At 50.8% G+C, this 16,397-nt stretch overlaps 2 protein-coding genes across 7 annotated transcripts in view; one reads left to right on the forward strand and one right to left on the reverse strand.

The window, feature by feature from the left end:
* LOC139352059 (grancalcin-like) overlaps positions 1–16,397 on the forward strand; it is a 142,265-nt gene that overhangs the window by 5,075 nt on the left and 120,793 nt on the right. Inside the window, exon 8 of one of the 2 annotated variants that reach the window (XM_070994107.1) lies at positions 973–1,004. In XM_070994107.1, coding sequence (XP_070850208.1) covers positions 973–999 — 27 coding nt within the window. In that variant the 3' untranslated portion in view covers positions 1,000–1,004. Of the gene's footprint in view, positions 1–972; positions 1,924–16,397 lie in introns of those variants that run through there. The other variant, XM_070994106.1, reaches the window with a different exon arrangement.
* Positions 1,890–16,397, reverse strand: part of kcnh7 (potassium channel, voltage gated eag related subfamily H, member 7) — a 52,723-nt gene continuing 38,215 nt past the window's right edge. For 3 of the 5 annotated variants that reach the window (XM_070994094.1, XM_070994092.1, XM_070994090.1), the window contains 10 exons: positions 15,150–15,381; positions 14,901–15,068; positions 14,476–14,675; positions 12,350–12,602; positions 10,301–10,506; positions 9,569–9,644; positions 7,985–8,242; positions 6,749–6,908; positions 4,903–5,092; positions 1,890–4,222 (listed from right to left, as the gene is read on the reverse strand). In XM_070994094.1, coding sequence (XP_070850195.1) covers positions 3,953–4,222; positions 4,903–5,092; positions 6,749–6,908; positions 7,985–8,242; positions 9,569–9,644; positions 10,301–10,506; positions 12,350–12,602; positions 14,476–14,675; positions 14,901–15,068; positions 15,150–15,381 — 2,013 coding nt within the window. In that variant the 3' untranslated portion in view covers positions 1,890–3,952. The remainder of the gene's footprint in view (positions 4,223–4,902; positions 5,093–6,748; positions 6,909–7,984; positions 8,243–9,568; positions 9,645–10,300; positions 10,507–12,349; positions 12,603–14,475; positions 14,676–14,900; positions 15,069–15,149; positions 15,382–16,397) is intronic. The other 2 variants (XM_070994093.1, XM_070994091.1) reach the window with 1 other exon arrangement.

The raw sequence follows: 16,397 nt of genomic DNA on the forward strand, positions 1-16,397 counted from the left end.
TGGTGCTTCAAGAAAACTTTGGGCCTTTTGTCCAAAAGCTTCTTCAGTTCCAGCTGATTGGTTAGGAGTCTCAGCCGTTTGTCCTCTTGCAGGGTCAGAGCTCCACCCAGCATCATGGCTGAGAAGTGGTGTCTTAGACCACCTCCTCTGTCCTGTGATGGTCTTTCCAGTTGGACTTGGACGCCTTCTTTCAAACCAGCCGTCTCCACTGTGCATAACATCAACAGAATTGTCCTCAACGTGTAGGTGGACTGCTGAGTCTGGACCTGAGGTGCTGCCTCCTCTGTGGTGTGTAGCAGGTGCTTGGTTGATATTTCTGCACATTTCTCTGCATGTGCGTGTGGGTGTTTTGTCCTCAGGGTGGACAATCAAACATCCACACACAAGCAGAGCAACGTGCACACACTTGGACATTTGGGAAACAAAGCAATCGCTTCACAAGAGCCAACACCTCAGGGCAAGACTCAGCCGTCCACCTACATCTCCAAGACAACTATGTACACGATGGCCGGTGAACACTGGTGGTTTGAAAGAAGGCGTCCATGTCAAACTGGACAGACCATCACCAAACAGACCAGGTGGTCTAAGACACCTACAACGCAGTCCTGACATGTCTCACCTGGACTCACGTGATGCCGGGTGGAGCTATGACCACACAAGAGGACAAATGCCTCAGAGTCCCCCACCAGTCAGCTAGAACCGAAGAAGCCTTTGGACAAGAGGCAAAACATCTTCTACAACCACTAAACGGGTCTTATTACATTTGGGAAGCACTTCAAGCAAACCTCAGTCACAAAGCGTCCCTCAGCAGACACACACACCCTTCACCAGCCTCCCTCCTTTGAGCCTAAATCCACCCGCCTGTGCACAGAAACAGGCTGGCTGACAACAAGCTGCAGTCACTGTGAGGCAGCTTTAAAGAGCCTTGGCTTGACCCTGTCCTGTCCTGTCCTCTCCTGTCCCTGTCCACAGTTCATCCTCTGCACAATGGCCATCTAAGTGCCACTGTGCGTCCCACACCATCAGGGCATCTGACGAGCCAATCAGCGGTGCAGAAGCATCGCCACCTCACAGGAATGCAAAGGGAGGCCAGTATAATCGACGGAGCTGCGACAGGAAAGTGCTCACCGCTCGCAATGCTTGCTGTAACGCTTCAGTGTCGTCTGTCGCACGGGAACGTGCTGAAGATGTATCGGGTGCACGCACACATCTATAAAAATATATAAATATACAAAGTATGTATCCACATTAGAGGGGGATTATTAGACATTTCAGTGTTTTTAAAGCCCTTATGTGGGTAATTTTCAAAATAAAAGCCTCAGGCAGCATAGGACATTAGCGTTAGATAAATTTGGAAAGTGTTCTGTACACATAGGGGCTTTAAAAACGGGGCTTTGACAGATTTAGTGGAATAAATAACTTCTATTGATTTCTATAACACTTTGGGTCAAACTGTAAGACTCATCTAACCTGTGAGACACCTATTGTGCCATAATAACCTCTGAATGTACCGTCTGACATAAGAATCATTATCAGAACAGCAGCGTCGTGATTCAAAGCTACCGCTTACAGACGACACGATGGACATTTGACTTATACACTGAACATTTCTGCTAAAGCTAATCCACGTTCACCTGTGCATTATTTCTTCCTGTTAGTTTTTTTTTTTGGGTGCGCTTCTGATTTTTGGAAATTGCATTCACTTGATAACAAGCCAAAGTGACTGAGCGCTGCGCTTCATGAGAGGAAACAGCATTACTGTCCAGCTGCACCACGTTCACAAGCTCCACAGTCTGCAGCTGGAAACTTCTTCTTCTCCACATCTCACCTGTACAACCTGCAGTGAAGTCACCTGCACATAGGCCATGTCATAGTAAAGATCATATTTTGTTACTCATAATAAATACTTTTTAATCAGTATGCATTCTGTTTATTCATTATACAATTGTGCATTTCCCCCCAAAATCTATTTACACAATATATTTCTTTAAATAGAGTTCAGAACAGAAACATTCAAAGTAGCTGTTGAGTGTTGCGTTGTATAAAATACAGTGGCAAACATTTAAAAAATGCATAAAAACAATTGTGAACAGCACTAGATTCAAAAAGTGACCTTTAGATCCAGTACAGCGAGTTTCGAATCTCTGTGCAAAAGTTTGCAAATCCCAAGAAAGTTCAGCGGACGGCGCGTCCAGTTCGGCTTTAGCAACTTTTCTTCTACATCTGTGCTCCAGAAAGAAAGAAAGAAAGAAAGAAAGAAAGAAAGAAAGCTTAGCAAAGGAAACCGAGCCCGCGCTCCGCTGGAAACACCTGCACTGCCGCCTCAGATCCACATTAATCAGGACATTTCATCCCGCGTCCTCACACCTCTGCGCAGAGTGACGCTCGGCCTTTTGGTGGACGAGTTCAGAGGGACAAATCAACGTGCAACAGCAGCTGAGGACAGTGAACGCAGCACAGAGCTCCGGCCGTTACCTGCCGCTGACGTCTCACTTGCTACATTGACAGGCATCAGCTCCCCCCCCCCCCGGCGCTCCGCTCCGTCCTCACCGAGCTCAGGGCTTGACTAAGAAATCAGGTACATAGAAAAATAATGGCAAATCAAACGCTTTGTTTTAGAAAAATAGCTCGAACCCTGGTCTCTACACCTTTACACCCTTCAGTCGAGCGCGGTCTCCATGCAGTGCGTGGGTACAAAACTAAAAGGACTAACTCATTTAGTGTTCATGCAGGTCAGCCTAAAAAAACGCTTCAGGACATTTACACGCGTGACGGTGGAGAAGCAGGTCCGTTGCAGTGGATGGATAAAGGCTAGAGCAGGCTTATAAAGCTAAGGCTATCCGAGGCCGAGCCGAGCCGAGCTGAGCCGAGTCCTCCGCCCACAACATCGCTCTGTTTTTAGTCTTTTTTTTTCCTGACAGAGCTTCGTCAGTGATGATTACATTAGAAAAAGATAATGGAAGACCTAAAGCATGCAACCACACACTACCACGTGGGAGTCCCTCAGGGTGTCTCCTGCTGTCCAACTGTCTCACAGCTGCAGTCAGAAGTTAAACACACTGGTGAGGGGACAGTCGAATCCCCAAACCGCCTGCACGTTAAAGTCCTTTTGGACTCCTAACACCCCACATCCATGCTCATGTAATATTGATATGATGCTAAGTGGTTATATGCTCATTCTATGTCTTTAAATCTACTAAATCCTCAAATTTAAACTTGAACTTCTGGAACATTTACACTGAAACATCCTGCGTGTGAAGGCTGAGCCGTTACATGAGAGAAAAGGCTGCAGAGAGATGCTTTTCCCTGTGCTCAGGTTGGAGAAAATGACTTCCACAGCATGTTAAACTTTAGAAATGTCTCGTGGTTATTGCTCTCAGAGACTGGCTGAAGTCTGTTGTGCTATGGGACGTCCGCGCAGCCTCCGCACGCCTTATTGTTACACCGCTTTATTCATTTGGAGCCGAGTAAGATTTCCCATCGCTTGGAGCCGCCGAGCGTGATAAGGAAATGCCTCGGAGGGAGTTTCAAGTAGCTTTCGTCCCCGCGGAGGGCGAGGAGTCGTAGAAAAGGAGACTGGAGAGCTACAGCGGTCTGCGAGCGCACCGCCATCAGCCCGGTGAGGAACATGCACCAGACGACAGAAAGAAACCGTGACTCACTAAAACATGCATATCTCTGAGAGGAAAGCTCATCAGGTGCCTCGTGGTGCTGGCAGTGATCTATGTGACCTATGTACACGGTAGGGGCGGGGTGGGGGGGCTTTATACATGGTAGTAATATAGTGTATAAATACCTCTGTATAAATGACCTTTATACACCAGAGAGTTGGAAGGGTTCCCAAAAAGACAGGAAGAAAGTCTACAGTTTGTTTGCCTTTGCATATTCAGTCTCTTCCTTAGACCCTGAGTCAAGCTTGAGAGAGAGCGCAGAGGGCGGGGGGGGGGGGGGGTCACTTTCCTGGAAGCCCCGGGTCAGAAACTGGTCTGTGGAGTCCCAGCGTTCCCGAGCTGCCGGGGACGTCGGGTAGAGAGGCCTGCCGGGCCGAGGGGAGCCTCGCCAGCTGCTCCGGAGAGTCCGCGCTGTGGCGAGCGAGTCTCTGCTCCGTGTCCCCGTCGTCCTCCAGCAGCCCAGCAAAGCTCCCGTCTGGAAGAGTCTCTGTGTGAAGGAGGACCGGGCAGGCTTCTTTGGACTGGTTCTGGGTCTTCTCTGGGCCAGGGCTCTGAGGGAGACAGTGGGCGTCATCAGCCGTTTGTCAGACACATCAAAGGAAACAGCCACCGTACAGACGCCTGTTCAGACTAAACCAGCCGAGCCAGAGCGTCAAACTGGAGACGAGGACAGTGTTTTAAGACGGCCCAGTGTCCTCGGCTCACCTCAGAGTACAGCGTCAGAGCTCCTTCAGAGCGCACACATCATTGAATCAGCTCAACATGCTTCTACAGACTGACTGCTGAACTGGACAGCAGCTCCAGGACTGGACCCACATTAAGAAGGGACATCAGGAGGAAGACCTGCAGCCAGCAGACCCTGTCCCCTGTCCCCTGATACCATGAGCCACACTGCTGCACGATTTCTGACTGCTGGCTGTATTTTAAGTGATTAAACTTGTTATTATCTAAGTGAAATGCTCTCAGTGACAACAGACGTCATGACAGGCTCGAGGACTCGCTGCTGCCCGACCTCCTGAGCACTCAGTGGGGTGGAGGAGGCCGTCGTCCTGTGCTGTCCACAGCACTCTGACTGTCTCCTGGATGAAGGACCACCTCATTTAATTTATTGATTCTTGCCAAACTCAATCTGAGTAAAACACTAATTGCAGTTGTTTGCATGTCACCTCACACTAAAGTGTGTCCCCCCCCCCCCCCCCCCAGCTCAGCGCTGAGACAGGGCAAAGCGTACCTGAGGCCGAGGCGGCGCGGGAGCCAGGCTGAGGTCTGTCTGGACCGCCGACGCCGGCTGCACCCTGATGGCTGGGCTCTGGTACTCGGGGCTGGAGGTGACGGTGCTGTAGGCCGGAGGCCCGGCCGTGGTTTGCCTCTGGAGGAGCTGCAGGATGGCCTGGATGTCTGAGGTCATCTGCAACTCCAGTCTGACGGCCAGAGAGGAAAACATGGAACCAAAAGAAAAACAAATGAGGCGTGTTTGTGGACCTGTGATGAACACAAAGACAGTTTATGCAGCTGACTGAGTGCAGAGCTGATTGTTTACATGCTCCGTGTTCCTAATCAATACTCATCAACATGCTGATGACTAACAGCTGCTCTCAGTACAGTAGAATCAAAGCGGCGCCCTGAAACCTCCCATCCCTGCTGGGATGCCGTCAGCGCTGCATCAGCGCCGCGGTCTGAACGCCTGCTCGTGCTCCATTCGTCTTGCTTCTGCACTGACCCAGTTTCTCCACAGGGATCAATAATTTCATCTCATCATCACCGTCGACTGGCAGCCCAATAATTAACATGACAGTTATTATCTTCTGCCCTACTTTTCTGCCAGTGGTGAACGGCGTCAACGTCCTGATGGAGAAGAGTATGTTTATACGCACAGTGATTCATTCTGGACAGCCGGTCAATGCTGATACCAACCACTAGGGGGCAGCTAGCTTCTTCAGAAACATTACAGTACCTCTGTTTCCTCTGACATGTGAGTCTGAGGAGTGAAGGATCCTGTACTTCAGTAAAAACACTCCATCACAAGCAAAGTCAGACTCAAGTACAAGAGTATCAGCCAAAAGTACTGCATCTGCAGAAAAACTAGTACAGTATACTGTAGTATTATATAGTAAAAGCTGGTTGAGGTGAAGCTGATTTTAGCTGGAACTGAACTGAAGTGAGGATCAGCCTTTGAGCTTTGCTGGACCTGAACATCTGCACTATGTGTCATCACCCAATGCAGCAAGTTACATCATGGCGCGCAGCATCTCAGGTGGTGATTCACCTCATTTCTCCACGTTTTCTCAGCCCATCAGCAGAAAGCAGCGAGCCAGCGGAGGGGAATGCCTCTGTCGCCGTGCCAGCTTCCTGTTTGCCTCTTCAGAGGACAATACGTGCACAGAAACGCTTTGGCCGCAGCGCCCGTGGTCTGCCTCACATCTCCACAACGCCATCCAAACTCTGGACGTTCGGCGTGACCCCCACCATGCCGACCCCGCAGCATGACGTCAGGAGGCTTGGCATCTCGTGGCTGCTGCGTGCTATAAATAGACAGCCGCTGACTGTCTGCCTCCCCCTCATCTGTATCAGCCCAGAATCACACCGAGCTGCTCCCCCCTCTGCTTTAACGGCCGTCTGGCCTTAAAATGTCTGCCTGCCAGTTTTCAGCCAATTACAGGCAGAGCTGCGAGGGTTTGTGCCGGCGGCTCTGAAAGATGACGAATGGAGAAAAATAAAAAGCCAAACGGGATCTCAAAGGCGTCCCCGTAAAGGTCAGCAGCCTCATCTGAACCATCACTTCCTGCTCAGAGTTTGAAACGATGTGGGACCGAAAACTAACAGAGGAGCCCTCCGCTGATGTCACCCACGCTACCCACAATGCAACACAGCGCTCATGCAGCCTGGAGCCAAACACACTGTGGACGTGTCAAACCAGCTTCCTCTGAAAGGTGTGAGGATGTGATTCTCATCACGTCGTCTGAACCTGATGGGATCTGAGACAAAGCCACAGACGGATTAAACGAATGAGGACACAGATTGCGAGCGGCTGACCACATGACCCCCCCCTCACCGCCGCCGCTGCCTCCTCCGCCCACCTGTTGAGGTGCTGCTGCAGCAGGTCCAGCCGTTGCTCCACCTCTCCGTAGGTGAGGTCCGTGTCGCTGTCGTCGTCCCCGGCCGGCGTCTCCTGGCACCGGGCCGACTCCTCGCCACCCTCATCAGGTTGCTGACGCACCCACTCCTCTGCGTGGAGCTCTGCAGGGACACACACACACACGCACACACACACAGGGTAAATGATCTGTGTTATTAGAACGGCGCCTCGGGGGAAGCATCTTTCCTGTGTTGTGCCTTCTCATCATTTAGCTCTGGCTAAGCTCTGATGAGCTTACCGCCTCCTGAATCCAAACATCGAGCCCACAGAGGAAAACACACATCTGACCTCGGCTGACAATCGCACCCTCTGCGGGATTTCTGCCCTCCTACTTTTGGGTTCCTGCGAGCGATGGCTGCAGATTAAATAGACATTTTCTGTGTGCTTGTTTATGGGAATCAATATCGTTCTGCTCTCTCTTCTGGCTGAAATCCTCTTATGGCTGCGACAGCTGAATTATGGGATATTACCCTCAAATCAACACGCGGGTTTCTCATCTGAGCAAGGAATCACGCCCAGTTTTACTTGGCGGTTGAGATGTAGGGAACACCTGCGTGTGCATGTGCGTGCAGTTTATGGGGGTTTGGCCTGATAGCACAGCGGCATCTTCTGCCAAGAGGTCGTGGTGTGTTTGCTGAACGCAGGATTTTCTAACTCCTAACTCGTTCTGCGGCTGCAGGAAGAATTAAAACCTCAGATTTCCTAAAAAGACAGCCGTGATTTTACAGAAGGTTTCCTGTAAATCCTTTATTTGGTCGTGACCTCCGATCAAAAGGGGGGTGACCCCAGACCGGTTGCTGGTTATAATCCTCTTAGGTTTTATTACTGAGTGCGTTTGAGGTTTCACCATAATGACACATAATCCATGTTTGGATTTTTAATAGGTGTGACATTCCTCCTCTGGGGCTTAGGGATTTTTTTGGGGGCTTTTCTAAATTAACTTCTGAGCCAATTACCATTCTGGAGTGAAACTTTCGAGGGCGAGCTCGCAGATTTAGAGGAAATTTGGTGTCTGTTTGAACAAGATGCTCATTTGTTGAACGCAAATGTAATTACAGCCGCCCCCTCTGTTCATCTGCTTATGGAAACTCTTTTTTTTTTTGGGAAGTGTTGGACTCAGAAATGAATCTCGGGACTGAATTAAAGGAGGAAGACGTGGTGGATGTTCCGTCCTCACCTTTGTACGCCTGGTTCTGCGCGTTGTCCCCGGGCGCTGAGTCTGAGGCGCCACTCAGCCCCAGGCCCAGGGCGTGGTCCCTAACCACCGGGTATCCCAGCACACCAGAACACAAGGGCCTCTGCTCCTCCTCCTCCTCCCTGCCTTCCTCCTCCTCCTCGTCCTCGGCGTCCTCTCCCTCCTCGGCGGACTCCCTCCTCTCCTCGGTGTAGATCTTGGTGTTGCAGTAGGCGGCCGCCGGCTCCTTGTTGTGGGCGCCTGCAGGGAGAAACGGCTGTCAGGAGATCTGCTGGGGGAACGCTGGCGTCTCTGCCTCGTCCTCCTCTGGGGACGTCGGGGTTGACTCATTATCTCTGACAACAGACTGTTTTTGATCTCGGGTTCAACTGAGGACAAACAAGGTGAGAGTGCGTGCGCAGTGAAACGAGCGCCGTTCATCGGAGCTCTGCACCTTCACACCTGACGGGCGGAGGCAGGACAGCCGGCTGCTGGACTGTGAAATGGACTGTTGGGGACAGTCTCTGTCCTTGCTCGTGATATACTGGGAGACACCGTTTTCAGACGGCCTGTAACCATGGCGACCAATTAGATTTGCCTGTGCGGAGGCTGCGTCTCCAAGTCTCCAGGCTGTTCGAAATTACAAGCGCTCCCACGGTGCAGGTCGCTCAAACGCACCGCGGCGCTGCGGTCTGACGGTACGGAGGCTGCTTAGGTCAAAGTGCTAAGCCTGGTTTACTGAAGTGAGCCTGGTTTAACTGGTCATCTGGCTTTATGAAACATCCCTCTGATGGAACCGTCACTTGTGCTACTAAGATCTTCCATGTGAAAAGCATGGGGGCAGACAAACATTACAGCCCCTCCTCGGCCCCTCACAGTTTAAAGAGCCACGGAGGAAGGTCTTATATTAACTCTGCTCCACCCAGTCTCCGTGCACAGGTGGAGGCTGATCTCATCTGAGCGGGAGCGTCTCTTCATAATCGACAGGCCATCGGCTTCACTGAGGCCAAAGCCAGAGGTACACAAATAACCGCACTTAGAGTAGAATAAATCATGCGTGCAGCTCTCGTGCTTTATGAACATCGATCTTTGGCAGAGCTCAGAGTCACTGCAACACCAAAACACGAGCCCGCCTTCTTTTAATAACGTGCTCAAATTTAAAGCACCGGGGTTTCGTGTCGTCTTAGCTGCAAGAGCTGAAAGTTCTGCATGCCTCTGTCACTGATTAAACCTTTTTAAATGAGTGAGTTTGTCTGCAAAATGTCAAGAAAGAGTTAAAAATGCAAAGTGAACAAACATCTGATGCAAACGTCAGATACCTGACAGGTACCTGATGATGTCATCATTCAGTGTTTTGAGGTGGATTGGAGGCTCGAACACAGCCAAATGTGCACAAATGTCATTTAAACACTCTGGTTTAGTGGGGCCAGTCTCAATACTCTAACGAGGCTGCAGCAGGACTGAGATGTGACTTACTGACCACTGTCTTGGAATTAAAAGCTAAACATGGCGCAGCAGCAGCAGAAGTGGCGGCGGTGTTGGTGTTGTTGTTGTTGTTGTTGTTGTTGTTGTTGTTGTGTCTCTGACCTGTGGACGATTTCCTCTTGTAGGACACTCGTCTTGGACACTCGTCCTCATTGGAGTCACTTCCTTGATTGTTTGCCTGGGAAAAGGACAACACATAATCACACTGAGCCATGACACACATGTCTCGAGACTGGTCTGGGATCAGATCTTCACCATTGAAACATTAACTGAGGAAGACAAACTTCGCTGCTCTTGTCGGATCAGCGTGTATCTCCTGTTTTTCATGTAATCCTACCAGAACCCTCTCGCGTCTCCTCTCCTGTCTCCTCTTTCCACGTCCCTGAATAAATAACAGAAGGCCGACACAAAGTGCACTTCCCACTCCGTGTTAGAAGATAAATAAAACAGCTGACTAACGCGGCCTCTCGCTCACATAACGCCAGCGGCCTGCCGCGTCTTTCCGCTACGCTCGCTCCATCACAGTTACAGTCTACATCGTGTCCTCCGTCCACAGCTTGACTGATGCTCTCTACTGTATTCCAGCAAACGTCTGAATTAGCCCCCCGTGCTTTCATTCCCAGAATCCCGGATAAATCGAAGGAGAATTCATAAAAAAGCCATTAATCCATCTGAAATGGACGTGGCAGAGATTCGGTCCGAGGAGCAGATTGTTTAATTTAAGTTAATGGCCCTGACCAGGAGCCGTCTTACTGTAAAGCAAAGCAGATTGATTTTCACTAAAGCCTTCCATCCATCCATCCTTCCTCCAGCTGCCGGCGCCACCTCCATTACCTTGGGGTTTTCATCGCGGAGGTCAAAGGTCAGCTCCAGGTTTGTGAGGAAGTGGTCGGCGAACTCCGGGTACATGTCCAGCACCTCCAGGATCTCCTCCCTCTGGATGGTGTGGAGGTCGCAGTAGCTCAGCGCCCGCACATCTGCGCACGACTTCCCCGGCTTGGCGTACAGGTGGATCATCTCGCCGAAGATGTCGTTCTTACCTGAGGGCGAGAGCAGAGCAATGAAGAATAAGCGAACAAAGGACAGAAGTTTCTCTCTGCCTCTATTCTGGGCTCGTTGGGGAGCATCCAGAGGAGGCAGCTTCAGAGGCTGTTACCTACAGTACGTAGCGCAGAGCGTGATGACCTACAAAGAGACGCCACCCGGCAGACAAGCTGGAGAAAGTTAAAGAGGCTAAAGGGCATCACAGTCATCTAAAAAAGGGTTTACGCAATGCCAGCCAGCCCGCGTGGAAGTCACACGTCCCGTCTCCGTGCGCCGAGTGACGACCACATGTCTGTCAGACAGCAAGTTATTAAAGAGGTTATTAAAACCCAAATCACCCTCATCAAGAGATGTTTCTTATTTTCAAGACAACCGGATTTAATAAGACTTCACGTGATGATTGTCTGCACATGCATGGGCTTCCGTAGTCCACAACATCAGCTCTAACGCTGCTGTGCAGAGGGTCACATTTGTCTCGCCGTTGCAAACGAAGCCCTTTGCATTTTCGGCTTGCGGCGTGGTGCAGCGCCGTACGTGAGCACGTGACAGTGGTGCATGTGCACGGCAGAGCGAAAACCCAGGCATCAGCACTTCTCTCGCCGGAGCGCAGCCAACGTGCTGAGCTGTGCGCGACCTAAAAGTTCACCCTCGGTGCTTCTCGCTCATCGTGACCCTATTGTGTCTGCGGCTTTCGCCAAACCTTATTGGCTGCGGGGAAACAGCTGTTAAAAAGGTGTAAAAAAAAAAAAAAAAAAAAAAGCGAGGAGAGGAGATTTACTGGGATGAAAGCGTGTCATCACACCACAGCGGCTAACTTTCTTCCTCCCTCTGGCTCTTCGTCTCTCTCCTGAATTCCTCAATCTTCCCTCCGCTCTCCTCGTCTTTCCCTCCCACCACTTGTCTCTTCCTCCTGTCCCGCCCACTCGCTCGGCTCTCAGTCCCTTCCTGCTTCTACTGTCATCCATCTCTATTTGAAAGCAATCATGCTCTCTTTCGTCCCCATCGACGCAGATCCTCCGTTACCCTCGTCCCACCGTGTGTCCTCCCCCACTCGCTGCTGTCCTCTCCCTTCATCTGAGGCACGACGGCAGTGAGGCGGCAGCGATCACAGTGTTCTTTGAAGTAAGTTATTCCAGCGCACCCAACGGGGATCTCAGCTGCCAAGCCAGCCGTATCACAGCACAACGGAGCCATCTTCATTTAGCCGGCCCACCCGCGTCTGCGCTACGGAGGCGAGTTCAGGCGAAGCTGAACAGGCGGCAGCGGCGGGGCTATCAGACGTACTCGTCTCTGGCTGCGTTTGAAGTGTTTGGAGCTCCACACTGGCTCAGCATCACAACTGACTGGGCTAATTAGAGATGTTTAGACACTCACTGGACGAATGTCACCAAGTCTCTGCATCACTGGTGTGTACTTGTGTCTCGTCCCACACTGACACTCCTCACATCGTCAGACGAGCTAACAGATTCCTTTTAAATGCTGGTGCTCAGCGTACAGTCGCTCCATTCATGGAAGCAGTAGGACCTCTACCACCGTTAGCTTAGCTCAAACAGCTAGCTGCCTGGTCACGTGACTCCATGACAGACCTTTAAGTCCCTTTAAATAACACACATCCATCGTGTCATCCAGCTGTTTTCACTGCACTCGTTTGTCGGTGTGCGACTCAATTATGGGATCAATACAGCTCTTTGTTCGGGTCGTAGGAGCTTAAATGCCGATTGGCTGAACTGAGGCAGAAAGCTGATGTCTACGCCTGACCTGACCTGACCGTTAGAGCGTGGCACGCTTGTGGAAATGTTTGTTATGCAGTGTGGAGGTGTGGAGGTGTACGCCACCCACCCAGGATCGCCACCACAACGTCGTCTTTGAGGATTTCGATGGAGCCGCGGGAGACGAAGTAGAGCGCCGTCAGCACATCTCCGCTGTGGACCAAGGTGTCTCCAGGGGGGGCGTGGGTGGTCTTGAACCTCATGGCCAGCGCCCGCAGGCAGCCTTTGGTGGCTCCACGAAACGCCTTACAGCCCTGGAGGAGGTTCTTGTTCAGGTGGAGGCAGATGTCCGCTTGCAGGCACTCGGGGAAACCCTTCAGGACCTGAGCGTGAAACACGGGTCAAAGCAGACGTGACTGTGGTCAGATGTGATGGAAATGGTGGGGGAGGGGGTTTGTCTGTGTGTGCAGTCATTTATAATGTGTTGAATTTTGGTTCTGGGGTGAAGCTGCAGGTCAAATCGACCAGATTTCCAGAGATATTTGTTGCCACTTGTGTTCTTTCCTTCTTCTCAAAACCTGCTATCCCCCTGCAGCAGAAGCAGCCTGCACCGTCTCTCCACGCGGAGCTACGACTCACTGAGCCTTTCAGCAGCTTTGGCAGCAGACGACACACGAGACAGAACACTTAGAGGCTGAGACGCTGCAGATAAACGACAGCACAAACTCAAAGCACAGGTTCAATATTTGTCATGTCTCCTGTTTGTCTGGCACATTTGTTTCTCTGCCTTCATGTGCTGCGATGATGGAGCTACAACCTGACACACATGCAAGCTGGATTTATCTCAGTGCTCTGATCCGTAATCTTCCCGTCCGCATTAGCCTGGGAGGCTGTTGAAAATACAATCAAACATATTTAACGTTAAATTTAACATGTTTGTGAGGACCTCCTGATGCGTAAAAACACACTTACCCTTCAAAGACAAAAACACAGTGACCGCTGACAAAACAACTAAGGACCCCTGCACGAGGAGAGCGGACTGTGAGGGACCACACTGTCAAACTTTAACAGCAGGACAGACACTGGGGGGCGAGGGGAGGGGCTTCCAGGACACACAGGGGACGGTAGAAAGGAGAAATAAATAAAAAAACACACCTCTTAACTTTGCCATTGACACATAAAATGCGATGTGCGAATGACACGAGCACAGCAAAAAGGAACGAAGCCTGAACTGGTTTCGCGGCTCTGACGCGCTTTTTGTTTGCTCGGGACGAAAACTGACCAGTAGATTTGGAAAGGAAAGACTGAACAACATTTGGCAAGCGCAGGTGCCACCGCGGAGCGTGCAGCCAAGCCTCCCGCGGTGGGAGGGAAACCTGGCAGCGCCCGGCGAGGCTGTGCCCACTCTCACAGGCGTGATTCACTGTCTCTGGTACCAGATGAATATCATGGGGTTGTGTTTGAATACACAGATTTCATGCAAAAAGGGACCTTGAGGCAGGCCACATGCAAGTCTGCCGGTAATGGACAATCAGTGTGGCCTGCGAGACGCTTCCAGCACTCTGTGTGCCGTCTGCAGTACCCAGCATGCACGAGTAGATACTGTAAATCCCTCCGTGATGTTGCATCACAGCAAGTGTTTACAGTATGTGTTGATGTATGTACAGATAAGACACTGAGGGAGATGTCCTCCACTAACATGCACGTTGGGGGCATTAATTAAACAACTGGCATATTAAAACATTACTGCTATCTGCACGTGAAGCTAAAGGCTAACGACACTACTGCTATCAGACACAGTGAGATGAAGCTCTACCACTGAGGAACAGTCATATCAGCATTAGTTGTGTTAACACATGTACCTCCTGCTCTTACCAGAGTGGTGGGGTCATTCCATTTGACATGAGGCAGACATGGAAAAGACAAACTTATATAAGTACCATGAACAGTATCATGATGAGGAAAGTCACAGTTACTGTGCACAGAAGAGGTAACTGTGGCTTTCGCTTCACTTGTGGCTATGACTGAACGTCGCACAGTATAATCGGGATGAAAACGTTATACTATGCCAGTGACATAGCGGCTCACGACGTGGTAAGAGCATTTTTTCAGGGACGGGAAACTGGGCAGAAATGGTTCAAACTCACACAAATGATACTGGAGAGAGAGAGAGAGAGAGAGAGAGAGAGAGAGAGAGGAAGCAACAAAGGAAAGCACCAGCAAACTTTGAGCTAAGACACACGAGCCCTCGCGTACCATGTTCATGTCGATGCCGTTGGTGTACGTCCAGGCGTGTTGGAAGTACTCCTCCAGCCTCTGCCTCAGCGGGTTGGGGATCTGGTGGAAGCGGATGAACTCTTTGACCCGTAGCATCTGGAGGTGATACCTGGCCGTACCTGAATACAACCTCTGGATGATGGCGGACACGTTCCCAAAGATGCTGGCGTACATTAGAGCTGGGAGAGAGGCCATAAAGGGTACCGTTGAGCCACGGCGGCCAAGGCTGCTCGTGCACAGTAGCTGCCAAACAAACCTCTGCTGCTTCCTGCGTGTCAGCGTTTTCTCTAGGAAAGACCTACCTGACACCTCGGGAAAACTTCTACATTTAACAAAGTAAACATCTATCGCTTCGTATCAGTGCGTTCAGCAGAAAGTGGATTTTCGTCTGGGTTGAAACTCACATCCAATGAGCATGACGCAGATGGAGAAGATCTTCTCAGAGTTGGTGTTGGGGGAGACGTTCCCGAAGCCCACGCTGGTCAGGCTGCTGAAGGTGAAGTAGAGCGCCGTGACATACTTATCTTTGATGGAGGGGCCTGAGCTGGGGTCGCTGTAGTTGTACTTTTTCCCTGCAATGAGAATGACAGCGTTTGGCATCAAAAACTGCGTCCTTAAAGCTTAAAAGGGCACTAAAGAGCGAGAAGGGTCACCTATGGACACCCCCAGGTTGTCCAGCCAGCCGATCTTATGCTCCAGGTAAGGCATCTCCACGTTGCCGATGGCGTACCAGATGCAGGCCAGCCAATGGGCGATGAGGGCGAAGATGCACATGAGCAGCATGAGGACGGCAGCCCCGTACTCTGAATAGCGGTCCAGCTTACGGGCGACTCGCACCAGCCGCAGGAGGCGGGCCGTCTTCAGCAGGCCGATCAGAGTGGTGGTCTGGGATGAAAAACAAACAGTTATGTGTGTAAAGTGAGCCATAGCTTGATGTATGGTTTGTAAAATGTGCTCAGATCTGCTGTTTTCCCTGAATCCACCCCGACTATTTATATTATGAGCCAAAAGTACTGAAAGTACCAAAACTCATTGTGCAGTAAAACGTCCCCTGAGGCTGATACGACTCCGACGTTATTAGATTGTAAATACTGACGCATCAGCGTGTGACTGCTCCAAATACACTGCTAGCTCAGTCCAGTGGTCCCCAACCTGGGGGTCGGGGCCCTCTGAAGGGTCTCAAGGTAAATCTGAGGGGTCGGAGGCGATCAGTGTGAGAGGGAAGAAGAAAAACTAAATACTGGATCATTTGACGTCTAGACTCTAAATGTCAAAAAGCTCTAAATTTCTAATTCAGACCCAGCGTTTCTTATCTGATTTCTACATCGCAACAGAAAAATCCTGCGAGGCCATCACTGGTAACAACCTGCAATCAAAGTGAACAAGCCGGCTGTCTTCTCTCAGAGTCAGGGGTCGGGGGTCGAGGTCAGGAGGACGATCAGATCCGGATTAGAGATTCAAAAACACATGTAGCTCAAGAGAGCTTAATCTTATTCACGCGTACGAGACACAAAGACCAGACAGTGGATCACTCCTGCTGGTGTAAACAGATCTCTCAAGCTCTCAGCATCCCTCAGTGTCAACACAACTTCACCGACTAAGACGCGGCCGCCCGTGGCTCTGCAGTCGCGATAGAGCCGGCTTTTAGCGTGCAAATCAGCGCGAGAGGGAGAGTCTGGTGATTCATTCATCTGGCCGGTGGTGAAACTGCATCTGACGGTGGAAAAATTAGCTCGAAAAAAAAACAAAAAACATAAACATCAGCAGCTTGGAACGTTTGTCAAAGCCTTGAAGCCACTCGACGGGAAGGAAACAGCGTGTAAGCAGCCCATCAGGATGCATACGCGAACAGGGGCGCATGCATGCATCACAATGTACAGACGCTGCCTTCTGTTCACTTT

This window comes from Chaetodon trifascialis, chromosome 24 (assembly GCF_039877785.1).
Source record: "Chaetodon trifascialis isolate fChaTrf1 chromosome 24, fChaTrf1.hap1, whole genome shotgun sequence".
NCBI lineage: Eukaryota > Metazoa > Chordata > Actinopteri > Chaetodontiformes > Chaetodontidae > Chaetodon > Chaetodon trifascialis.